Here is a 26,435-nt window from a genome sequence, read left to right as displayed (position 1 = left end):
ATTCCAGAAACAATTTTTTTATCTTGTTTCTATACCATTCCCCCAAAATATCACTGACCCTCTGTTTAGTGTACTAAAGTGAAAGGCCTCATTTTAAAGAGTTATCTTAAATAAAAGCAGCCACTATTTTTAATATAAAAAAGATAAATAATTACAAACTCATGACTTTTTTAATCTCTGGAAGCCAATACCAATAAGCTAAATACTGAGATAATCACCAATAACTATGATATTCTTAGTTGTCCTATTTCAACCCATGCTGTAGAAGACTTGTAAGAGAAAAACTCTGATTACATTAACATAAATTTAAGTCCTGTTTCCCAAGTAGGCCTTAGGTTATGGGGCAGAGAAACAACTAATAAACAGAAATATATAAGAATTCTGAGGAGAAAAAAAGGTTACCATTAAAGGTTATTACCATTTATTTCTAGAGTTAAGGATCTAAAGATTAGGAAAGAATCTGAAAATGAATGTGAACAGTAATGAAGCTATAAGTTAATTACATACTGTGCTTTTATGGGAAGGAAAAAAAATAACAGAAAGGCAAAAACTAGTCTTTATTTTCATCTCAGACAACCATATTTTGAACTGGCCTGAACATTTGTTCTGATTAATCATGCTACAGTTCTGACCCCCAACACGTCAGCCTGGAGAAAACCTTACTATGTTGGGCTTCGTACTGGGATCCATGATGCTGTAGCTGCTGAGAACGCCGGTAACAGCCGTCTCCAGCCTTCAGGGCCTGCTTAAACAGTTTTTCTGCTTCCGCGATGGTTGTTGCTTCCTCTTCAGCCAAGAGAATATAAGCAGTCGCACACCTGTCCATTCAGATAATAGCCACCATCAATTACAAATCCAAGGATATTGTCACAGCTGGAGGAGTGCATGCAGAAGGGCAAGGAGTTATGCCAAAACATGCAGAGTGGCCAACTGGTTCATGCACCCCTGGTTTGTAGTTGTTGACACAAAATAATGACACAAAAGAAATGCCTATATTTTAGCTTGAAAGGTAGGATGTGTAGTGTTAGGAACGTGGGGCTCACAAATGGACTCTGCCCCTTATTAGTGTGTCACTTTGGGCAAGTTATTACTCTGCCTCCCTGATGGAGCACAACATGAAACTGATTTGTTCACAGTGTTGTTGCAAAGGTTAAGTAAGGTGATGCATGTGAAGTGCTCAGTACAGTAGCCGGCATGGGGTACATACTCAGTCAGTGTCAACCAACAATGGCAATGACAAGAGCTGTTGGGAAAGATCTCCTTCCAGCTCTCCAAGTTAGAGATCCTACAGACAAGTTTCCTTCTATTCACTAAATATGGATTCTCTGGAATCTAAGGATTTCTTCAGAATCAGAAGTTCATTAAATCGGATCGATTACTCATTAAAAAAACAGCGCTTCAACATTTCATTACAGTCAGCACTGATTTTCTGGGTCAGAGAAGAACACTAGAAGAACCTACAGGTAGTGTTACTTCTGAAGAGCTCAAAATCTGATTCAGCCTCAGCAGCGAACAAGAGTTCCATCTCACACCTTTAACAGTAATAGCTACCACCACCTGTTGCTCAGTATATAGTAAGCACTGTACCAGGCACTCAACATACATCGTCTCATTTAATCCTTTCAACAACCTCTAAGCTAGGAAGCTGGAAAGGATAAGCAGTTAACTAACAAACAAGGGGAACTCTTGGAAATTTCAACCTTCCCTATCATATCAGAACAACCCGACTGCCAAAGAAAGGGAATGTGATAGGAAACAGTGAGGCCGGAGCCGACCATACAGGTCCCAAACTGCATAGATCCCTCTGCTTTCCTTCTTCCCCACTGCCTCTCTTGTGGTCATTTCCCTACTTGTCAGAACCTCCATCAGACCACAAGAGAGAAAATAAACAGAAAGTGAAACCAAATGTTACTTTTACCATTCATAAACTGCAACAGCCCAGCTAGGAAAATGAGGCTGAACTTACAGCCAATGGGAGATTTGGGGTGACTAGTTAATCTTAGCCTTGAGGAGGAGTCTTGTCAATTCTTTGGTCAGTCCCTCTAATTACATGCAGGACTGATCAATGGGGCTTTAAACACAATGTGGGGCAGTAGGGAGAAAAAATGCCCAGAAAAATGCTGTAAAACCAATTACTATGGAGGGCAGCAGATATAGGACTTAGAAAGAACAATAATGATGCTGAAACTGCCCAGCGATTCACTAGAGAAAATAACTGGGACAGGCATCAGGAAGCACTACTTAAGGCTTCAGATGCTGACATATACATATGGGTCAAGGGTAATGAAGTGAAAACTGAGATTATAATACTGAGTGGTGGATATAGTATCAGAGGAATTAGCTATAAGATTATAGTTAGTGGGCTGGGAATTCAAGACAGGTGGGGGCAAGTTACGTGCTTTCTTTATTTATATTTCACATAGTATTCTTAGGAGGAGAGGCAGAGTAGCACTACTAGCCAAGAAAACATATATCTATGTGGAAAGTCATGAGTCTGGGGTAGAAACATGCTAAGAGCTTGTGAGTGAAGGAGAAAGAGCAATAGAAGTGCTAATGGTTGGGGAGTACAGAACGACGGCTCAGCTCGATGGAAGATATAGATGATGCATCCTTGTCACAACACAATACACAGACAGAAGCAAGAAAGTATGGTGATGGGGGTGTCAACCATCCAGATATCTGCTAGAAGAAGTCTCATTTGGTTAGAAGTAGGGCACCCGACAGGTTCTTGACTTACTTTGGTAACAATTTTATCTCCCAGATGGTAGAGGAAGCAATTAGGGGAACTTCAACTCTGGACCTAATTCTGACCAAGAAGAAAAAAATAGTTGGTGAAATGAAAATTGATAGGAACATTCAGAGAGAGTTACTATGTCATTTTGGATTCAGGATAATCAGAGAGGGTAATGTGGACTTCAAAAACTTCAAAGAAAAGAGGTATGAATCAATGGCATGAGACTCTGAAGGAAAAAAATGGTTTAAGAGGGTCGGGCAGCTTCCAAATGTCCAACTATCACCATAGTCACAAATGAGCCTCTCAGGAAGAAAAGAGGGGTGACAATTAAGTAACCAATATGGCTGCACAGAGATCTCTCACAAGGTCAGATTCTTAAAGGACATGTAAAAAAAGATGGAAAGAGGGCATGTAATGAAGGACTACAAGAGAGTGGAATGAGCTAATAAGAATAATGTCAGGAGAGCTAAAATTCCAAATTAGCTGAAGCTTGCAAAGCAAAATAAAGACACAACAAAATGCTAAAGACAACCATCTATTCCCTGTTTTTAAATTACTTTTAAAGCCCTATTACCACCCCCATTTCTCTACAACCATCGCAAAAATAAATAAGCAAAAAAGACAAACAACACAACAACCACATGAAAACAAGAAAAGTTTGTAGTTAGTAACAGCAGATAATAAAGAGAAAGCAAAACTCCGTAACTCCTATTTTTTTCCTGGCTTCTCTATCAAGGAGCATGATTGTCGGGCTGAAAAAGGGAGAAGAAATTAAACTCTAACATGGGTAAAAAGATGTAAGATAGCAAATAACTGAACTATCCTAAATGAATTACTGTACTGGGATAGGCAAATCCCAGGAAGCCAACCAGACCCCACAGGCAGGGAAGTGCTCTCTGTGGATAGTTAAGGAATCACAAAGAATGGACAGGTGCTAGAAGATGAGATGACAAATGCAGTAAAAATGTTCAAAAAGGGAAGAAGGCAGACTTCCCAAACTACAGAACAGTGATTTGTAAAGATATTCTAATGGATTATTAAAGGGATGGTCTCCAAGCAGTTTTAAAAGAAAGTAGTGAAAATAGAAGCTAGCTTTAATTCACTAAGAATAAATAAATCAGGTTGTGCTAGCTTAATTTACTTTAAAGAATTTACTACACAATAAAGATCCATAGCTACAACTGGCATTCTTAAGATCAAAATGCAGAAATATGAGCTGAGTCACAGTGTAACTTGGGTGGCTTAGTAATTGGTTGAACAATACCAAGGGATGATGAGTCATGAAGACATGAACCTGGAGGATAGTCTGTATATGTCATGTCACCGGGTTCTGTCCCTGATCCTGACATTTTTATCAGAAACATGGATGACACACAGAAGGCAGGCATATCAAATTTGTAGATGACAAGAAACTGGAAAATAAATACGTTGTATGACAGAAGCAGAAACCAAATAGATCAACAGGTTACAATGGCAGGATTTCCAACTCTCAAGTGAATCTTTTTTTCTAAGACCTCCAGTGAAGATTCTGTAACCTTCTTCAAAAAAATCATAAAATAGTTTAACAATGACCACTTGGAAGGGAGAGTGTCGAGGTGATTCAAACACCAGATGGGTGGTTGAGCTAAATGACCTTTAAGGCCTCTGCCAACCCTGAGATTTTATGACTCCAATTTTAAGAATCTTTCCCATTTTCTGAGATCTCCAGAAGATATTTCCCAGCCTTCCTTGGTAACCCACAGCATGTTTGACAACACTAACGACAGCATTTCGTCTTATCTTTGTCTTGATCTTGAAATACTTTTAAAGTGCAATTTTTTTCACCTTATGTTTTTGTTCTCTTTTCCCCACTAGCAGAAGCTCTACCTAAAAAATATGATGGCAGAGATGAGCATTCTACATCTGAAAAAAATCTCCCTGTCAATATGTTTTAGATATGTAAAGAACTGTATTTATTTTATGTCCTTACAATATCCCACCGGTAGTCCTTAAAAGGGCTTGGAAGCCTTGGAATAGCCCTTGGAAGCTATTTAAGTTAGGGTCATAGCAAAACCACTGAATTGCTCTCTAAGATGACTAAAACCACCATCACATGGATGTCCTTCACAAAAAAAATTTTTGACAAATTAATAACTCCCAAAACAATCCTCAAGTTCAAATGCATAATTTAACTTAAGTATTCTATTAATGGCAACTGAATACATTCAGCAAAGGATGAGATTTCCTTTTTAAAAGCAAGATTTTCCCCCACTTACTCATTTATCTCTAAGGCTTCATGAGCTGCAGAAATTCTAGCTTGGGGGTTTCTTTCTCTCCAGGCTTTCTGCATTACTATTTTAGAAAAAGAGAAAAAAGCAAGTCCATCAATACACATAATTTGGAAGACTCAACATGGGACAACAGTTAAATTAATAGCTTTCAGCTTGAATACAAGACAGTATTTCACTTACCAAAAAAGTCAGCCCAAATCTCCAAAGTCACACAAATATTCTAATTTGCTATTCCACTGCCCTTCAGGAGATGATATAAAACCTTTCTTGAGCTCATAAAATTACAGATCTAAATCTTATAGACTAACCCATGGTCTATAATTTTAGAGACTTAATCTTGATCAAGATTTTTTTTTTTTTTACTGAAGTATTAGTTGATATACAATGTTACAGGAATTTCAAGTGTATAACATGGTGATTCTCCAAGTCTACATGTTATGCTATGCTCACCATACTGACTAAGGTTTCTTAAGGATAAGACATTCTAAAAGAGATTTAATATTTCTTTTGCTCATCCGTGTCATTTGTTGTTAAGAAACATATATTATTTTACCCCTTTTGAGATGAGAGTGCTACTAATCTCTTCCTTCTACTTAGACAAAACATAATTTCTATTGATCATTTTCCTGAACGCTACAGGCTCTGGGTATTAGGACATTTTAAAACCATGTGAAGAGGGTGCCTGGGTGGCTCAGTTGGTTAAGCAACTGCCTTCGGCTCAGGTCATGATCCGGGAGTCCCGGGATCGAGTCTCGCATCAGGCTCCCTACTCAGCAGGAAGTCTGCTTCTCCCTCTGACCCTCCCCCCTCTCATGCTCTATCTCATCCTCTCTCTCAAATAAATAAATAAAATCTTTAAATAAATAAATAAATAAAACCATTTGAAGAATTAGGAGTTGGATCAGGGAAAAAAAAAAAAGTGCTTTAGCCTTTTATTTAACATGTCTATCTGTTCCCAAAGTTTGCTGCAAACACAGTTTTCATATACCAGAGCAGTTTTTATATATATTGTGGAAAGCTCAATGCCTGGAATATTTATGTTCCACCATGGCAAGGAGTAACTTTAAAAAAAGAGCAACAATCTCCATATTTGTTTTATAAATATGTATATTCTAAGTTAGTTTCTTAGGTGCATGTACATATTCCCCTTTTTAAAGATTTTTTTTTACCTATTTAATTTTGGTAATATAAACAGTATCAGTGGAATTATTTGGACCTCAAACAATGTGAAATGCATGCCAAACAAAGCCTTTACTAGGATGGAAAACAAATATGGATTCTAATAGCTAAAGCCATGCCCCCATTCAGTGATAGTGAACCTATAAATAGGCATACAAATCATTACAATATATTCATTTATCATTTGGATTCACTGAATCCCCAATTTCTAGTTATAATATCATCAAAGAGACATGACCCTTCATCCTACCTCAACCAAGGATTTAGTTAGCCTTATATAAGATTTATATTTCTTTAAAATATGTAAATCCAATGTCAGTATATTTTTCTAAAGGGTATTTTAAATTATAACAAGCTCTACATTGATACTTCATTGTGATAAATCCTTTATTTAAGTATCAGAATTCTGGGTTCCACTAGTCAATCTTCAATTTAATATTTTATATATTGGGGTTTTTGTAGAGCAGATATTCTAAAAGGAGTAACCTTAAGTACTTAAACCAAAAAGCCATTCCATTCAGCAACTATCTAAAAGATTGTCCAGGGGCGCCTGGGTGGCTCAGTCGTTAAGCATCTGCCTTTGGCTCAGGCCATGATCCCAGGATCCTGGGATCAAGCCCCGCTTCGGGCTCCCTGCTTGGCCATAGGCCTGCTTCTCCCTCTCCTACTCCCCCTGCTTGCATTCCCTCTCTTGCTGTGCTTCTCTCTCTGTCAAATAAATAAATAAACTATTTTAAAAAATTAAAAATAAAAAAATAATAAAAGATTGTCCATACTTGCATCTGCAGGACGGAGGTGGTCTGAGTCACAAGTAAAGAATGTCTGGTGGTCTTGGGCAGAGAGATTCATGTCATAGTAAGTCAAAGGCTCTCGTCCTGTCACCCAAGTATACCTGGTAAAGGGGAAATAGATGGTCAGACACTTTGAGAGAAGAAAGCAAGACCTACAAAATATTAAGCTGCATAGGAGTTGAACTAGAAAAACATTAACTAGAATATTAAAACAGCTTTGCCAATGAATGAAAAAAAAATTTTTAATCATCCTGTTCTCCCTTTAGGAAGTATATCAGCAGGAAAGAAGTAAACATTTTCCTCTATATTTTTGTCTAAAAATTTTACTAGCACTAGCTAATGAAAACTTTCCCTAGTTATATCATGAATAGACATTTTTCAAAAGCCATGAAAATTCTGATACGCCTAATTACTCTGCAAAATTAAATTCCAACATAACTTCTGTGACATCTTCATAACCATGTTCTAGGTAAACTTCAAAATATTTTGATTGTATAATGCATAATGAAATGAATAACTGCAATAGAAAATTTCTAAAAACTACACATCTTTATATGTTATCCCAATTCCAATCCCAAAAATATTTATAAAACAGAAAAATCAAAACATTTGAGGATTGTATCAAAAAATAGAAGCACTATCCAGGCTGTAACAATGACCCCTAAATGAACCAGCAAAAGCATTTGCTGCTGTCTACTCTCTGAACTAGACCCATTTGTTTCCCAACCTGTCAAAACGCTTACCGATTATATTCAGCACCCCTAAATAAATTTAGTGGATTTCGCCATACTTTGCATTCTGCAACAAAGAGAAATATGAAAATGTTACACATAGTCCAGAGACATTACAAGCTAATTAATTCAGCAAACCACCCTTCCTGGCCATTTGATAAGATAATTTTATTCTCTATCCTCCACATGGGAAGCAATATGCAAAAACTCTGAGTGGCTAAATCAGGAAACATAGCTCAGGCACCAGGACTTTGGAAAGTTTCTCCTAATCTTTCTGGGCCTAAGTTTCCTCATTTGCTAAATTAAGGTATAAGCCAAAATCAGCTAATTCATAACCTCAGTAGTCATCAAGAGGTCTAAACAAATTCTATGAATTTACTTCTAAAATTACAGGTAGAAGGTATAGGTAGAAGTAAAACTACTTTCTATTACTCCAAAATATATCTTAAAATAACTCCTAAATAAGCCTAACTTAAGCTCTAGAGTATAATATGCAAGATTTTTATTTAGGGTCTTTGTTAATACTGATCTTGTAATAATTCACCAGATTGTTTTTTACATTGCCATAAAGTAGTAATTAGAAAATTAATAAAGGTATTATTTTAGGGAGAAATGCTATGAAACTGTAAGCATTAACACTATTTGCTTATATAGATACATGTATTAACCATTATACTAATATTACAATTCTAGCATGTACTAATAGATTATACATCTTTCTTATACAAAGACTGCAGAAATTTAGAACCACAGGACTTAGAAAAGTCAATCATTAATTTTTAAGACTATCTTATAAGTGTGTAGCTAATAAGCTACAATTCTTTTTAAACAGCCTATGATTAAGGCTTTCTACTGATTCAGAATACATTTCTTTGAATGAATAATGTTTTATTAGAAAATAAAATCAGTTAACAGTACTTAAAATATCTGTGTGTGTGTAGTCCACCAAAAAACACACCCAAAGACATATATATACAAAAGTGAACGATTATTGCAGAAATCAAAAGAACATTAAAGGCCATGAGTGATTCATTAAGATTCTCAGTCCTATTATATGCAACATCCAGCCTTCCACCCAGCCACCCATCCATCCATCCATCCATCCAATGAGCACTCAGCACTCAATGGGGAAAACAAACAAGCAAAGCACTATTACAATACAGCATGAAAATGAAGAACATAAAACACTATAGAAACACTGTGTGTAATCTCAATACATTCTTGTTAAAATAGTGAACGAAGGGTATACATATAACAGGAAGACATGTTTTCATTTGAAGAAGATAAATTTATCTTTAAATTAGGACTGGAGCTCGTCTAAAATTTGCTCAATGTTTATAAATAATGGCAGTAAATTTTCTGACACTTAGCTTAACTCGACATTTAGGAAATGATCTTTGCTCACTTAGTTCAGCATCTTTGAATTTTGTTCCTGAGAAACTGAAATTCAATGGCTGTCACTTCATATGGTACTAACTAGAAAATTATGCTTTTCTTAAATAATTACTCTTTTTCCAGATGTAAAGGCCCTTAGAGGGGTCACTAATGAACTCGATCAGAGCTCATGGCTTGAATCACACCAGTGAGCTAAACAACCATCATTCCCACCATCTCCTCAGAGGTTGTCTTTTAAGATCCAAAGTGCTCTTCTTAAAGCATTATGGATATTGCAAGGTCAGAATTTAGCATATAACAAACATGCACACATATTTATGTACAAAGGATGCTCGTAGTGGAATTATCTGCAAGAAAATGGAAGCATTTGGGGAGATGCCTCTGCCCCACTGAATTTCATCTGAAATATTAGTAAAAAGGTTATGGCAAATAATTTGTCTCCAGTGAATACATTATTCTATTTGCCTCGAAGGACAAGCACTGTTCAAATATCAATTGACAAACTATAAAGCAAAATGTCTTCAACTAATATTTCAATTCTATTATATGTTGGATACAAATGAAATTATTTCTAAATAAAAATGACTGCAAGAGAGATGGTGTATATACCTAAAGTATTTTTGAGCAGTATCTAAAGATGCGATATTCCTTTAGGAAGTGCCACAATATAGCCAGCAGGGGGTGCCGCAAACATTTTGAAATGTTTTTACGGCTTGTAACAGAAAACTGAACTTTTAAAAAAGTCACTGCTAATATTAGTGTCATACATGTGGTCTGTATTCAGTTTCTTTAACTATCTCTGAAACTTAGAAATGAGGATCTAAGTAACTTTAACAGATGTAAAATATTCTGAATGAGAAAAAATATGTGACACAGAACTATATAAGAAATGTTTTCATTAGCTGTATCCTTCAAACTGGTGCAAAACAGGAATAATTTTTTTAAAGAAATAAGCAACTAGAGGTCGAATATGAACACATCAAAGTTTTACCTCAAATTAGGTCACAGCTATGTTAAATTTCTTCTTTGCTACTCTGTTTCATAATCTTACCACTACTACAAAAACTCAGTCTGGAATTACTCTAGAGTACATAACCCATAAATATCAGACTGCCTGATGGTTTCGTGATATGGACAGAGGCTGTAAATGCCAAATGTATTAGAATGTGAAGATTTAAGTCAAGAAGTTCAACTCAGATATCCAGAGGGTAAAAGTTTTTCCACATGAGGTCCAGTTTCTTACCTTATTCATGTCTTTGAGGAATAAATTCTTTAAGTCAGAATTAAAATTTTACTTCCAAAAGGAAATTTGCATTCTCCATTAATATCAACAATTTCAGTGCCCTTTAGAAGACCTAAAAGTTGACAGGGACTCCATCAAGGGCTTGCTGACATTAATAGTCCAATTAAAAACATGCCCCAATACAACAAACATACTGTCTATGGTTCCATCTGTAGCAGCCCACAGAAGAGTCTCAATCTACAAATCCTGACAGACGTATTCAGACCTCAGCATGCATGAAGGAATGTAGTTCAAGAGGAAGAGAAGCAATAAATATTGGAATAGTACTTGTTTAGTTCCCCAAGTCTGCAGAACAGATTTCCCCCTTTGTGATAACAGGATGATTATAAGTTTTTATGTGGGAGACAAAGAAAATAAAAAAAAAAAATCATTCTTACTGCCACCAAGGACTTCTAAAATCAAGCACCAATCTTGTCTTCAGCCTTCCCTCTCACCATTCCCTACTAAAACTTGCCATCCCAGTGACAGTTATATCATGCCTTTTGTACTCAGTCACTCCTCTAGAATCCCCACCCCACCACTCACAGGACTGTGTGGTTTAAACATATATAGAATGGCTATTTTGCATTAGTCTGAGGCTGGACCCTGGGTAATAAAATTAAATTAAATTTAAAAAATTAAATTAAAAAAAAAAAGAGGAGCTTACAGCCTTGGTAGAAAAATAGAAAGGGCATCCAGCTGAAGAAGCTCTACAGAAGGAATAATGCAGACAGAACCACAGACTTTCCCTTTGTCACAGTCCTCAAAGAAAAAGAGAACTTAATTCTCAGAAAAACCAAGAGGCTCCGAAGTCACAGAGCTTTTATTCACATAAGAAAATATTATTCTCTACATCCAATTCATTTAACTCTGAGAACCTCTCGTCCCAAAAATTAAAAAAAAAAAAGATATAAAATCTTCACTTCTAGGGCCTTCAAATATATAAATTATTAATTCATAGCCTAGGAAGATTTGTTTTACTAAAAAGTTACCACCTCTTCCCAGAATCTAAAATCTAATAATGATGGTAATATTATTATTACAAATAGCAGCAATAGGAACCTTTGTCCTAGTTAACAACCTGATTTTCATGGAGCCTTTCTAGAAGAAGTTTTAAAGCTCAAGTCATCTATATTTCTTACATACACTAATAAGGGGCCTATAGTAGGCCCTTTCTACAGAAGAGTAAAGCATAGAAAAGCTGTGTAATTTCCCCACAGTTCATAGTAAATGAGATTAAGGGCTGGTGTCCGGACTAACCAACAACCACCCACTGTATGCAACAGACCCATTATCCTGCAACATCATATTTCAAAAATCCTATGACTTCATCGATTAAATTTTCCACTAGAAAAACAGTTTCAAAAACTCCTCTGGGGAAATGTTAGGCACTTTTAAACAATACTTTTAAACATTTTGGTTCCAAAGTACAACAGAAAAGGGCCCTAGATAAAGTTTCATCAGATGTATTATGACAATCAAGATTAACCCCACTGTCAGTCAATGTCTGACACATGATTCTGCCATATATTTATTAGCTTTGATATCTCACAAATGAATACCCAATTCTCTATTTCATACAAGTTATTCTTAATCATTAAGAGTAACACTATCCATTTTCTTAAGTAATTAGGCTTTAGTTGTTTTCATAACCTTTGAAATAATTCTTTTGGAAGTTTAATAAGTAGTAGTAAAAGCACAAAGTAACATGTAGGTAGCCTTCAACTCAACAAATATGTTATTCCCTCAAATTCTACAGAATGAGACTAGGTATAAAAAATGATGAGTTTCAAGACCATTTTTATTGATCTGCTCTATTCAAGAGAGTGTACTACTCCAAGTATTGCTGAGATGATTAAATCTTTATTGTATCTCTCATACATTTCTCATTATTTCTGACCTAAGTCAATCAACTCAACCAAATAATGTGGAAATTGTGAAATAAGTTTATTAAATAAATGTTCACCAGGGACTAAAACTGTTTTAGGCATTTTCACCATTCAACTGGAGATCAAATCTATACTAAAACATAAATTTTAGTAGCAAAAGATTTTAAAAGATGTAATAAGCATTGGCTAAAAGAATCACTTCAACACATATAGATGTGGCAACGACAACTGAGTTCCCCTAATTGAGATGATTAAAGAGCAACCCCAAAAGTCCTGGACATGTAGCAATTTGCAATTTTGCCAAGGAATATATTTGAAATGCAAGCACTGAAAGGACTGGGCATAAAAGTGAGTCACTGAGTTGATGAGTAAACCTCATTGAACCCACAGCCATAACTCCATGGGGCTGGTCCCCATCATATTCATAAAGAAGTCAGTTCATCTGGAGGACACTGCCTGATGGTTGTCCTCTGACTTGCTATTTCTGAATGACCTCATTTATTCCTCAAAGTACTCTGTGAAGCAGATACTGTTGTTACTACCATGTATGCAAATTAAGATACAAAGGAAGGTTAAGTGACTCACCCAAGGTCACACACTGTAAGCGATGGAGCCAAGATTAGGGCAACATCTGTCTGACCCCAGAGCCTGAGCTCTCAACCATCAGCAATCCTACCAGTGAGCCGTTTCTAAGTAAGTTTGGTTAATGTCACTTCTGAAGTAATGATGTCATGTATGGTAGTACAGGTTTTTAATGAAATTATTTACTTTAGCAGTTTAGTAATTACATTAGTACTGAGTTTATAGACCTCACAGAGGATCTAGACTAAATTTTTTAGTTGAGGCTTGAGACTTTGGACTCCAAAGCAAGACCACCTAGGTTGTTACCAGCCATATGACCTTGGACTGACCTTGGGCAGATGACTTAACTTGCCTGTACCTCAGTTTCATCAACCATATAACAGAGACAATAACACTACCTGCTTCTTATATATATACTCATATATACTATGTACATATATAAGATATATATTAAGATTAAATGAGACTAAAATGAAATTATTTGAAACAGGAAGAGAAGCAACCATAAGCAGAGTTTATCTAAAGATCCAGTTCTATGGTATCTCAGAGAATTTAAACTTGACTTTGACAAGGATACTTTTCATGTGATGAAGCACCCTGTACTTTTCCAAATATCTTGAAGATGAATGCTACCAACCTTTGTCTTTATGACACCTTACTCAAGAACAGGACAAATTATCAAACGGATGTTCCCATGAACCCAAATTCGAAATATTACTGGTCCCTGAGAATCCCCTCCCTTCAGACAGGGAGAAGTTGGCCACATTTTAAATCCCTATACATCATCAGCTCAAAAGCTGAGTTGAATTAAGAAATGGCAGTGAGAACATGGTGACATAGCAAATACATGAGCAGGGTTTATGACGAAAAATGGCAGGTTAGCTCCCAAAAAAAGCAAAACGAGTAAAATGCTCATAAATGTTAACCTAAGCCAAACCATCTAAAATTTGGCTAGCTTAAGAAGCTTTATAGTTAGCTACATTTCTTCTCTGATCCACAGATCAACATTACTACAGATTTTAAAAGAGTCTGCACTCAGTCCAATTTGTACAGAAACAAAAGTTAAAGAAGGTATGGACAGCCCACCCTGTAACAATCACAATCCTCCCACTCCCCATTCCCCTACCCCAAATCATTCTTTTTTTATATATATACATTTTTTTAAAGATTTTATTTATTTATTTGACAGAGAGAGACATAGCGAGAAAGGGGAACACAAGCAGAGGGAGTGGGAGAGGGAGAAGCAGGCTTCCCACTGAGCAGCGAGCCCGATGCGGGGCTCGATCCCAGGACCCTGGGATCATGACCTGAGCCAAAGGCAGATGCTTAACGACTGAGCCACCCAGGTGCCCCACCCCAAATCATTCTTAAGTAGGCCAGGTCTTTCAGCTCTTAATCAAAAGATATGATTCCTTAAGAAAAGAGCTACACTATCAGTTTTCATATAGATCAATGTTTGTAACTGGTATTTTCAGGGGTTTTTTGAAGCTTTTTCAATGATTTTTCTCAAATAAGCAATTAAACCGCCTTTGCCAATATCTGTGGGACTTTGTTAGCCATGTTGTATTTCATGTAAGTTTCACCAAAGAGCTGTCTTGTCATTCTCCAAGAAAATCAAAAGATTCACCCTTTTGTTATTAAGGCAACAGCCATTTTAATATTATTAAGGGAATAGGAATTGTTAAACAAATTCCTCTATTTTAAGAAATGTATTATTAATTACCCTCACAGCTTTAGACTTTCTTTTTCCTTTACTTAGTTGAAACCAGACTATTTAATAGAAAGTGATTAAGAGTAGAGATAAAAGACAATGTACTTTAATAATATTTTTCTTATTCAAAAATAAAAATCACTACAGGAAAAGAGAAGTGGAAAATAGTATTAGTCCCACTGTTATCTGGTACTTTCATACTGGCATACATGTTTGTTGAGCTGAGTTAGCCCAATTTTAGAAACCCAACTGTCAAGGAGAAGAGGGCAGACTGAGCCCTAAATATACTTAGATAAGGTAATTTCCCCTTTGCTAAATGTAACTATTTGAACATTGTTATGAGATCAGATCATAAATGCTGTATCTATTACATAGGAAATGAATAGAAATATTGCATGCATAGTAGTAGACATTCAGCAAATACTAGTGGAACTGAATTAATAATGATATTCAAAAACTCATTCTTAGCCAGGTGAAAACTCAGTACAAATAAAACTGGGAATTTCCATGATTATTATTTTTTAATATATTTTTATAAAGGGTTTAGGTCCTCCCTTTTAAAACTGCCATAAAAGCACTAAGAATAGCACCAAGATTTATATAATGCATAAGGTGTACTTCAAGGTAGCCATAAAGAGAGACAGCAAAATAATAGTGACAGTAAGAAGAATTCTTCACTGCATTAAGGAATGATGTCAAGAAATTTAAACTGGGTAGAGAGAGAATTTTAATGCAAATAAAAATGTACTCACAATGAAGAATGGCTTTAAATAAGGCTGCTTTCCATTTCTAATCTGTTATTCCTACAATGTTTTACACCATCCAAAGACTATAGTAACTCTAATCGGAAAAGAGGTCTTCACAGCAGATGCAAAGTGAGGGCAGTTATCGACAATGTCTTATATGACGATGGCTGAATGATCAAGACCCCCCGTTAGAATAATGTGCTACACTTGTCAGAATAGTGGTTAATGTTTCACTTTGCTCAACTCTCTGTTTCTTTCACAAAATGGGTAAGTTTTCAAAGTCCCAGACAATTCTGTTACCTGAATGGTGCCATCTCTGGTACCCTTTAGGATGAAAAAAAAAATGTGTACCCGGTGGTGCCCCCTGCCACTCACAGATGGCTGGCAAAGGGTCTATTGAAAGGGCACAAGATTAGCAACAGGAATAAAATATATGTGCAATGCTCCTTGATGCTTATCACCTGGCGAAACAGTTATGAAAAGTAGACTGAGTTATTCTAGGAGAAAGAAAAAAAAAAAATCTAATCTAGTTCCTTAATTTCTTCCTTTTCATCCTTCAAGTATCAGAACTAGTACCCTCCCATTCAAGAAGCAAACTTCTTCCTCCAGTTTGGGTCAGGAACCCCTCCTTTGTTTTCCATAGCACTGTGTGTTCCCTCATGTAATCACAGCACTCACCACTGTGTCTCCTTCAGTAGACATGAGAGTTCCATGAGGACAAGGACTTTGGCTTTTTTTTCCAATCATAATATTCATAAGAACCTGTATAAGGCCAGGTTCATATTAGTGACTTAGGAAATGTTTAATGAGCTGATAAAGAGACCAAGCTAAGAGACCATATTCTTCCCTCTTCTTTTATGAATGGAGAAATTACAGGCCTTGCATGCACTTATTTGTTCATTCACTGAGTTTCAATGATGGAGCAGACACTGTGCAAAATGCTAGAAATACTGCAATAAAGCAGCCTGCTTAAACATTACAGTGCAATTTGATAAATGTTGCTAAAGATAGAAATGTTACAAGTCAACAAAGGTGGAGAGATATTGTACAACCTATCGGAGAAGGCTTCCCAGGAAGTAACCCTGGAGCTGGGTTACAAAAGACGGGCAAACACACGAGAGAGGGAGACAGACTTCTAGGAAAAGGGCCTTGAGAAAACATGGCATGTTCTAGAAATGAAAAGGAAAGGGACAGGATTGTGACTAAAGTCAAAGCTGCCAAGAAAGGTGAAAGCAGCTTATGCTATGCTAAGGAATCTGGGCTTTATCTTCAGTGGAATGGAAACCAAGGCAGCCTTGTAAGCAAAGGAGAGATGTGATCACATCTAGTTAGACAGAAGGTTCTGCAGTTAGCATGGAAGAGAATGGACACATTCAATAAAGTTCGAGAAACTAGGGACAAGGAGCCCAGAGACTCAGGCTGGGAATACCGACCTATATAAATGATCCTTAGCTAAACCAAATTGGAGAAAAAGTAAAATAAATATTTCCTTTCCTTGTGATGCTTATATTCTATTTCCCTGGTAGAAGCTGTCAACACCTTAGGAAAATAAACTGCATTTTTCTCCGGAGACTAATATTTAAATAACAACATTATTACTGCGTTATAGTCATAATAATTTAGTAAAAATAAGCAAATCATGTTCAAGCTGAAGGACTTTCCATACCTGAGACACTTTGCCTGTTGGAATCTGAGTCCCCATTGCTGGAGTTAGAATTGTTGGAGGAGTTGTTGTCAACCCCTCCCAGGAGGGGGCGCAAGTGGCTTACTGAGACTTGTTCAATGAATGATGTCCCATACTTGCGAAAATACCACCATTCAAATATCTAGAATAGAAAAATTTTAAGAGTGATTATGGTCCTTGTTACTGTTCGTGATTTTGTACACATGCCCATGAAATATGCTGCATCTACTAATTACATCTACCTTAAATACTTAATTTTTACTCCAAAAATTTTGCTTTATTCTAAAAATCAAAGAGTTTAATAAAATTAAAATACCAATTACTCTTTAAATTCTCAATGTAGTTCCCTCCACTTAATACTAGTTGTCAAAGAAAATCCACAACTACAATCATGGATAAAAGAACACTGTTAAGAGCTGCTCAATATTATTTTCCTCCAAATTTACATAATATTCTAACAAAATCACCATGGCTGAAAGACAACTCCAGAAATGTATACAAATAAGCAAGTTTTAGAAGTATGGCTTATGAAATATTCCAATTCTTGGCACCTTACATTCTGATAAAGCCATATCTGCATAAAATTTTTAAGATAGCAAAATTTTATTTTTATTTTAAAAACAAGCATTTCCTTAGAGAAATGCTGGTTTTACAGAAAGAATGAAAGGCATCCCATTTCTTGTATGGATGGTACTCCACTACTGAGAGACTTAGCAATGTCCCACCTGCTAAGAAGTGCTTTATAAACATAAGCATCTGTTGAACACCATTAAGGTTTCCTAGTTCACCAGCTTACCAATTATTATATACCATGCATTGCCAAGGAGAAAAGAGATAATTTTCATTAATAAAAGGAAAGAAGCAATAACACTCATATGACTAGGCTGCAATCATGACTTCTAAGCACTGGGAAAGCAAGCGACCTTCCCCAAGCCTGCTTCCCTGGCCCCTTGGTCCCTCCAGCGAACACTTTCCTACCACTGTTCAAAGCTGCTCTCTTCCACATTCTTTCTTCTCCTCCCTGCCTGATTTGGGATTTGTTCCTTAAGCAGCCACAAATCATCACACAGAAGAAATTTAAAAATCAACTATATCCCAGAGTCTCATAGGATTAACTATACCATATTTTTATAATATAATACAGAATGTGGAACTAACATAGAATTAATTACCTTTATGCTTACAAAAAAACAAGATTTTGTTACCTACTCTGGCAGGGACTTCGGGCTATTATTTAAAAATCAATGTTCTCTCTCTTCTGCTCTACCAAAAAAACAAAAAAAAACAACACACCTTTTTTTAAGACAAAAGGAACATCTATGAATGACCAGAAGGAGGCATCAATTAAACCAAATGTTTCCAATTCTATGACAACTTTAACTTAATTCCAAAAAGTTACCCCTCTGACTATATGAATTTTCATGTGTTAAGACATTCAAGTAACTTCACTGGGCAGACAGGGAAGAGAATCTGATATGAAAGCTAAAAAGGGACAGAACTAGTCTATAACATTTGGAATGCTAGGAATAAGGGATCTTGCTTGAAGAACAAAGCTCAAGAATGATAAATTTACAAACCATGAATCCAAGGAGTCTGTAACCTCAGGCAAGTTATTTCACCTATTTGAACATCAGTTTCTTCAGTTCTAAACTGGAAATCATATTCATTCTTTATCCTCAAGGGTCCTCCATTTTCACAGCCATGTAAAACACCTAGTTTCAATCCCCATGTAAAATCCCCAGTTCAATGCCCATTACATGTTTTGTTCTCAAAAGTAATAGCAGAGCTACCATTTATTGGTATATATACCTCTCCTGCACAGGACCTGACATCACATCACCTGACATACTGATGCACTCCACTCTCACTAGTCTATGATTCAGGCCAGTACAGCATCTTCTTGTCTGTTACTAAGTTGTAGGCTGAACGCCAAGAAATCATTGTGAAAAAGGGTACTGCTCACCATTCAGTTCTGCCCACCCAACAAAGCCCTTAAGAGATCCGTGGCTTCGCCTTTATTAGAAGAGAAGGAGGCTCCAAGAAACCCAAGAACACTGGGCACAGAACTGGCAATGGCTCTCAATCACTGTGGCGGAGAGCTTTTGTTGCCCTAAGCCTTTGCTCGGCTTTCTATATTATGCTGCTGGGCACCTGCCAGGCCTTCGTTCATTCACTCACAGTCACATACAGGAAGTGCTCCACACCAGTCAAGAGCTGTGCTCCAGGGTTATATAATGCACATGTGGCCCCTGATACCACCAGTCCATGCCACAGACCACAGCGCCTCTCACAGGTTGCTCTTGACGTAGCCTATACCCATCACAACACACACACACACACACACACTTTGGAACTCCAGATTTCTCAGTTTCTCCAGAAGAATCACAGAATGTCAGTACTAAAAGGGACCTTAAAGGACCATGCACTAACTCCATTTAAGAATGAGGAATGGGGGCGCCTGGGTGGCTCAGTTAAGCATCCGGCTTTCAGCTCCGGTCATGATCCCAGGGTTCTGGGATCAAGCCCCCGCATCGGGCTCCCTGCTCAGTGGGAAGCCTGCTTCCCCCTCTCCCACTCCCCCTGCTTGTGTTCCCTCTCTCGCTGTGTCTCTCTCTGTCAAATAAATAAATAAAATCTTAAAAAAAAATAAAGAATGAGGAATGACCAAAGTCACACAGCAAATTAAGTAGCTGCTGAGCCTAAAGCCACAGTTCTGTGCCACTAATCTCACCAGGGCTCTATAAGAAGACATCTTTTTGTAACTCTGTTGCGCATTGAAACACAGACAGATGTAGCCTATCATTTCCCCTTTCAAATCTTTATTTCCTAGTGCCTTCTGATGACTCCACTGTCCCTTTGCTTTCTCAGCTATCCAAACCAATCCAGAAGTAGTCGCTCAAGTGGGACTGGATAATTCATTCTAAATGATTCATATTAATGAGGTATTTGCATTATAATAGGAGACAGACCTTCCACCCAGTATTTCTAACGCAGGATTAACAGATCTCAGTAAAGACTGGGTTATTCATGCAGCTATTTGGGGGGGTCGGGGAGGGTCTTCTCAGGCCTGTCTTTTTCACAGCAGTAGATGGGGCTTCTTATCTATCATGGTCCTTCTTTGTACTATACGAATGTTCCCATAGGGTACTGGGGACTCTAATACGTGTTGAAGGAGCAACTAGCAAAAGAAAGTAGGAAAGGACTTGAAGCCCTCTTAAACCTCAAACTAAGTCTTCTAATTTGGGGTTAGCAAAATAATTTGCCCCTTACCCCAAAACATGACAGGCTTTGGGCCAGCACCTCACAGGATTTTTAAATATCTGCACAGATCCAAGTGGGCAGATGGTGTTATTTAACACACACATATTTGGTGTCACTTTGAATTCTTCTCCCTGGTGCATAACCGACAATGTAAACAGCAAAGCTCTCATAAACAAATTTAGATTTTAAAAATTAGTCCTTGCACATGCTAGTAGCTTAGTGGGCATGCCTCAGTGGAATAAAACAGGTTTTAATCTGACAACCATAGCATTAAAATACAAATTTACTATTTCATAGTCTTAAATGCATAATCCCTCTAGTGCTTTTTTTCCAACTCATGCTTCACCCCAAAGATTATACAGATGAAGTAAGATGAGAACTAAAAAGCATCCATTCGACTTGGCATTTAGGAAATCAACAGTGGCCCTCCCATCTAGCTGAATTCAAAACCCATACATTCCATGATAGCCAAGTTTTGTGACTTTGTTTGGTTCTCCTAATTCTCTAGGGCTCAATTATCTGATATGCAAAATAATGTCACAGTAACCACTCAGTTAATGTTGGATGGATACACAGATGAATGATTACAAGACTGGATGGATGGACGGTTGGAGAATTAAACAGATGGATGACAAGGGCTGGCCCAGTGCTTTAATGGAAGATAGTCTAAATCAACAGCAGGACCAATGAAAGTTCTTGTGTTCTTTTTATTTGTTATAAAAAAGATAGACTTACACATATTTGTGGAAGGGTAAAGAATCCAGCAAAAAGAGAGACATTAAAGATACAAAAGAGTACAAATGACCAAGAGGCATGATGCCAAGAGCCCAGAAAGCACACCCACCCCGCCTCCAAAAGGTACCCTACCATTTCTTGCCCTGAGACAGGAAGAAAAGGAAGGATGAATGAATAGAGGGGAACAGTCTATTTTGGAAAATAGGGTGTGATATGAGCTGTTTCACCAGTAAGAAGGCGACAAAGGGATAAAGTGGGTGACACTGATCTCAGTGGAGATGTGGGTAAGGCTTGCCTTCTGAGAATAAGGAGAGTGGGGATGGAACTGGGAATGTGAGAGTTGAAGCGGTAGTTTGGATCTATACCTTGCAGGACAGAAGGACCAAAAACTATACTTGAGACCCAGATTATATTTAAAATAAAGACACATTTGTCAAGGAGCCCATTAGCAATGCCTTGTGACCTCCTCCATACGATTTGGCAGAAGCAGAGAGAATGATCAAAAAGCACTGGGACTAGGGGTGGAGATCCAGGTTTGGAGCTGGCCTAAAGTACAACTGCCCCACCGGGAAGGAACAAAAATCTGGCAAAGGGATAAACAAACAAGACCCTTCCATCTACCCTGCAAACCTAAAAGCTGAGTCTTCCCTGAAGATGCCTAGATTCTTCCTAGCCGATAAGCCCTCTTCTTCTTGAACTGCATGTTCTATATATAAAACACTTCTTGTGAATCAGGGCCTTCCCTATACCCTACACCACACTTAAAAATGCTTCAAGATTCCCATACAGCAGCACCCTAGTAATTCCACACCAGTTCCATTAAACCCACAGGAAATACAATGATGTCTCAGCCTGAAATTGGCTAAGTGCTTCCTAAGGATTAGAGTAGGTGATGATATCACAGGAGAATAGATAGTGATGCTGGAGATTAAAGAGGAAATATGAAACTTTCCCGCAGTCTGCTCCCAAATGGAAAGACTGCAAAATTGACACCTGCTCTAAGTCTTCAGAAATATATCTGGTGGTGAACAGTTTTTTGGCAACAGGGTAATTTCTGGGCTTAAATGAGATAAATCAAGGCAGTGGGCATGGATTTTATAATATCTATAATCTTTTTAGCTTCTTGTTAGAATTCTCAAATTATCCTTGTCTCTGTACCCACTGACTCTTTCAGCGTGCCCCCCCACACACACCCCACCCAGCTCCACATGACGACTGTTTTTTCCTTTTGGGTTCCTGTTATGTTTTGTTTAGGAATACTGACGTGTTATGGAAGGGGTCTTAGCTTCCCACTTCCTTGGTCTCAGCCAGTCCCTCTTCAGTCACTGTTCCCCTCAACAACTGAGGGGGCTGTGTGTGGAACTGGTGTTCATGCTCTTTTCTTGGCCACATATCACCACAGTTTTAAGAAAAGAGAGAAGACAGAAAAGTGAGGTTCTCTTCAAGGTCAACAGTCAATGATCCAGCCCCACCTCCGTGTCTGTATATGCACAGGATTAAATTTTCCACTGTAGCATTAATGTGTATGGCCTGGAAAGGAGCGTCACTCTCCTGAGGGAAAATCATGAAGAGTACTGACATGGGAAGAAGTCATCCTGCACCATGTGCCTCAGGCCCTGTCAGCTCATGCTGTGGTGGCAGCTATTCTGTGGTCCCTCTCTTAGAGATTCTGATTCAGTTGGTCTGGAGTGGTGGTCGGATCCATCACTTTAAACAAGCCCCCCAGATAATTCTGACACAATCGGTTAATTAATTCACTCACTGGATCTCTGTGCTTTCAACAAATATTTTGTAAGAGTCTACCCAGGCATTATACTATTATATACAAAAACACAGATACGGTCCCAGTCTTTGTGAAGCTTCCATTATACAGAGAACAAAGGCTATAAATGATGACACAAATAAAACATAAATTATGGTAAGTATCCACGGCCAATTGGATAAAGAAAAAATGTTCCCTCTACCCCCTTTCTTATCTACCTGACCCACTCTCTATCCACCTTCTTAATCAACACCTTTATGAGACACAGAATGATACTATGGCAAAGCAGTGGAAATTTAAATTCCGGTCCTCACTCCACCCTTACCTACTAAAGTAACCTGAGTTAAGTCATAAGCTTTCTGGACGCCTAGTTTTTTTTGTTTGTTTGTTTGTTTGTTTTTTAAAGATTTTATTTTATTTATTTATTTGAGAGAGAGAGAATGAGAGATAGAGAACATGAGAGGGAAGAGGGTCAGAGGGAGAAGCAGACTCCCCGCCGAGCAGCGAGCCCGATGCAGGACTCGATCCCGGGACTCGAGGATCATGACCTGAGCCGAAGGCAGTCGCCCAACCAACTGAGCCACCCAGGCGCCCCCAGGATGCCTAGTTTTTAAGTCTTTACTGGTTTAAACTGGATGGCTTCTGAGGGTTCCTTTCCCCAGCCCTGTAAATACATGATTTTCAAGCCTCTCAAATTGTGCTCAAATCCAAACTGATAAAGCCAAAAGGGTAGTTTTGTCCCTTTATCTGCCATTCTCTTCCTCACCTTCTTCACTTCTGCCCATCTAATCATTAATGTGATCCACTCAGATACTCCTGTCTACAGTCAGACCCCGACAGGCATATGTCTACTGTCTCGCCTGGCACTTTGCTTGGTCTCCTGTGGAAAATCATTATTCATGGTGACCCCAAGAAACTGTAATCTGATAAAGCTGAATGAGCCTTGGTTTCCTCCAATTATCTGCAGGCTCCCCTACCATGTGATCCCCACAGCATCTCTCCTTCTTTATTCTAGAGACAAGAGATAACTTGCCTCATAAATCAACACAGCCTGACAGTTATATGCAGCTTCCTGCACCCAAAGAGCCCTTCCAATCAAGTTTCCCTCAGTCTTTTTTTACTCTTACCTCCAGAATCACCAGCATTAGGGTGATCCACATGTCTGTCAACTAAAGTGCAATCTCAAGTGCAAGTCAAGTTCTTTAGATGGACAAGGAAAAGCTGAAAGGATCCATAACAACCTTCCAGTCCCACTCCCTTACTTTTGAACAGGAGGGGATGGAGACATGGTCAAAGAGATCCAGATTGAAATCTTACCATTTGTCTACTATATAACTTTGGTCACATTATTTAATGCTTGTGTCTGTTTATACTCAGCAGCATAAAGCCACTGCTACCTCTACCACTTATAATTTTAAAGAGAATTAAATGAAGTAATATATACAAAGTGCTTAATATCTGGCATAGAGTAGGAACTCAATAAATGGACCTTTTGATTCAACTTATTCCTAATTATCATCTCTTCTACATTTTCCCAAAAACATAATTTTTTACATGTAATCTATGAATTAAATCTTTTATTTACTATTCTAAGTTCCTCCTTTTGTAGTTCTTGATTCTCACTTTTTAAAATTATGCCTCAGATGCCTCTTTTTATATCTAATATGTGTGTAAAATGTAGGTATAGGAGCATATCTACATCCATGTTATTGGGATCTGTGTATAAATGTCAATATAACATACAGCATTTTCTCCATTCTACCAACATTTTGAAAAAATTAAGGGTAGCATTTTCTCCACGTAACCACCTTACCACTCTCAAAAACAAAAACAAAACCCAGAAATTTTCTCCATTGAAATTAACATTATTCTGAGAGGCTACTTCAAGCAGACTGGGCATGTCCTTGCTAGAGCAACTAAAAGACTAAATTGGTGGGTTTGGACTGTGATGACAGGTGCAGTTCCTGGGGCTGGAATTGGACTGAGATCGGGAGGCTTGTGCCAAGAGGGCAGAGGGGCCGCTTGGAGTTAAGCAAGGGAGAGAGCTGGCCGGATGGGTATGTGGGCACAGGACGAAAAGGGAAGAGTGAAAGGTAGGTGGTATGACCAAACTCTTTGCTGGCTTTCAACCTGCAAAATTAAGAACTAGCAGTGGTATCTAGGAAAATACATACGGATTAGGATCAGTCCTCATTTATTTTTAAACACGTTAGTATAAAAGACAGTAGCCTTTGCCAAAGACATTTTATTTTTATGTATATTTGTTCAGTCAGATGACTTTTTCAGGGTGTTTTTGTTTTTATTTACCCCTCTTCCCCTAAGACATCACACTGCATGACAATTTCAGTCTCCAGCGTAAGAATCCTAAGGTCCCCAAACAACCATGTCCCCAGGGGCATCCCTGTACTTTCAGCATTCACTGTCTGGCTCCCCTTCCATTGCTCAGGGGAGAGCAGTTAGGTAATTGTCTCTCTGTGCCAGGAAACAAACCGCTAAGCACCTACCTGATCCTTTACCTCAATGCTGCCTCTCCATGAATGCTCTGGGCCGAAAAGAATAGTGGCTAAACAGAAAGCTCAACCCTGGGTACATTTCAAGGGCTAGCAAAGCTAAGTCCTCAAAGGCAGGACAACACCAATGCCCATAATCTCTAAAGCAGGAGTCTAAAGCTATCAAGAACTATTCCCGCATCTAGTGATTTTGCCCTCAGTACAGACCAAGCATTTTTGAGAAAGGTCTTTCAAAATCTTCAAACATCAGAGGTTTTCCAATGCTCCAAGTTCCACAGCAGGCACTTCCTGTACCTCCTGAGAAGGCTGCAGGACAGATACTGCCTGAGACGCACCGCAGTGCCCGTCAGGTTTCAGCAGCTGCCCTCCGCACACAGGGAGAGGGGGTCCGGCACAGGGGGTCCCGCTCTACTGAAATCCCTTCATTTGGAGAACACGAAAAGTAAGTGGATGGGACTTCACCTCCCTGACTTAGCAGGTAAAATGACTGCTGGACCTAGCTTACCAAGAAAAAGGAAATCACCCACACTCTAGCAATCAATTTATAGTCTAGCGAACCCCCACACCAAGATAAAATCCAGCCTGCCATTTGTTCAGCAAGCTAGGAAAACAGCTGAGAACTGAACCAGAAGGTGGTGAAATGAGTGAGAGCCTGCCTGGGCTGAAACCCTGCTTTTCACTATTTGCCAGCAAGGGCCTGGGCGGAAACCCTGCTTTTCACTATTTGCCAGCAAGGTGACCTCAGGCAGGTTACTTCCTTGCCTGGGCTACCTATTCAGCCTATACGGTAGTAAAATGGACACAAGGCTGGCAATTACCTCCTCCTACTGTTGTGAGGAGTAAATGAATTCACATGTAAAGTGCTTAGATCAGTGCCTGGCACACAATAAGCACCATCGAAGTGGGTAAACGTTCTTAAGTAAACATCCCTGAGAGAAGAATACACAAACGGAAAGCTACTTTCTGCATCAGAGTGAATTACTGATTTTAGCATGAAATTGCTATTCAAATTGTACCTAAAAGTTCACTTTTTTTGGTTTGTTTAATCAAAAAATATTTCAAAGATATTTTAGAAAGAAAATATTAAAATATTATTTTAAATGTAAATAATTATTAGATGGGGACTTGGAATACCTTCTCCTCTCACCCAAAAATACACGTGCTAAAAGGCTG

General features: G+C 38.1%; 1 protein-coding gene across 8 annotated transcripts in view; it reads right to left on the bottom strand.

The window, feature by feature from the left end:
* Positions 1-26,435, bottom strand: part of ST7 (suppression of tumorigenicity 7) — a 235,521-nt gene that overhangs the window by 88,292 nt on the left and 120,794 nt on the right. For 5 of the 8 annotated variants that reach the window (XM_073899105.1, XM_073899108.1, XM_025873217.2 and 2 more), the window contains exons 3-8: positions 16,977-17,136; positions 7,718-7,772; positions 6,960-7,075; positions 4,990-5,065; positions 2,738-2,806; positions 664-818 (exon numbers count right to left, since the gene is read on the bottom strand). In XM_073899105.1, the coding sequence (XP_073755206.1) occupies positions 664-818; positions 2,738-2,806; positions 4,990-5,065; positions 6,960-7,075; positions 7,718-7,772; positions 16,977-17,136 (631 nt within the window). The remainder of the gene's footprint in view (positions 1-663; positions 819-2,737; positions 2,807-4,989; positions 5,066-6,959; positions 7,076-7,717; positions 7,773-16,976; positions 17,137-26,435) is intronic. The other 3 variants (XM_025873214.2, XM_073899107.1, XM_025873215.2) reach the window with 1 other exon arrangement.

Source organism: Callorhinus ursinus, unplaced genomic scaffold (genome assembly GCF_003265705.2).
Source record: "Callorhinus ursinus isolate GAN/ISIS: 27379988/994484 unplaced genomic scaffold, GSC_fseal_2.0 scaffold12, whole genome shotgun sequence".
NCBI classification, from domain to species: Eukaryota; Metazoa; Chordata; class Mammalia; order Carnivora; family Otariidae; genus Callorhinus; species Callorhinus ursinus.
Note: the sequence above shows the minus strand (reverse complement) of the source record. Positions and strands in the feature narration are given on the sequence as shown.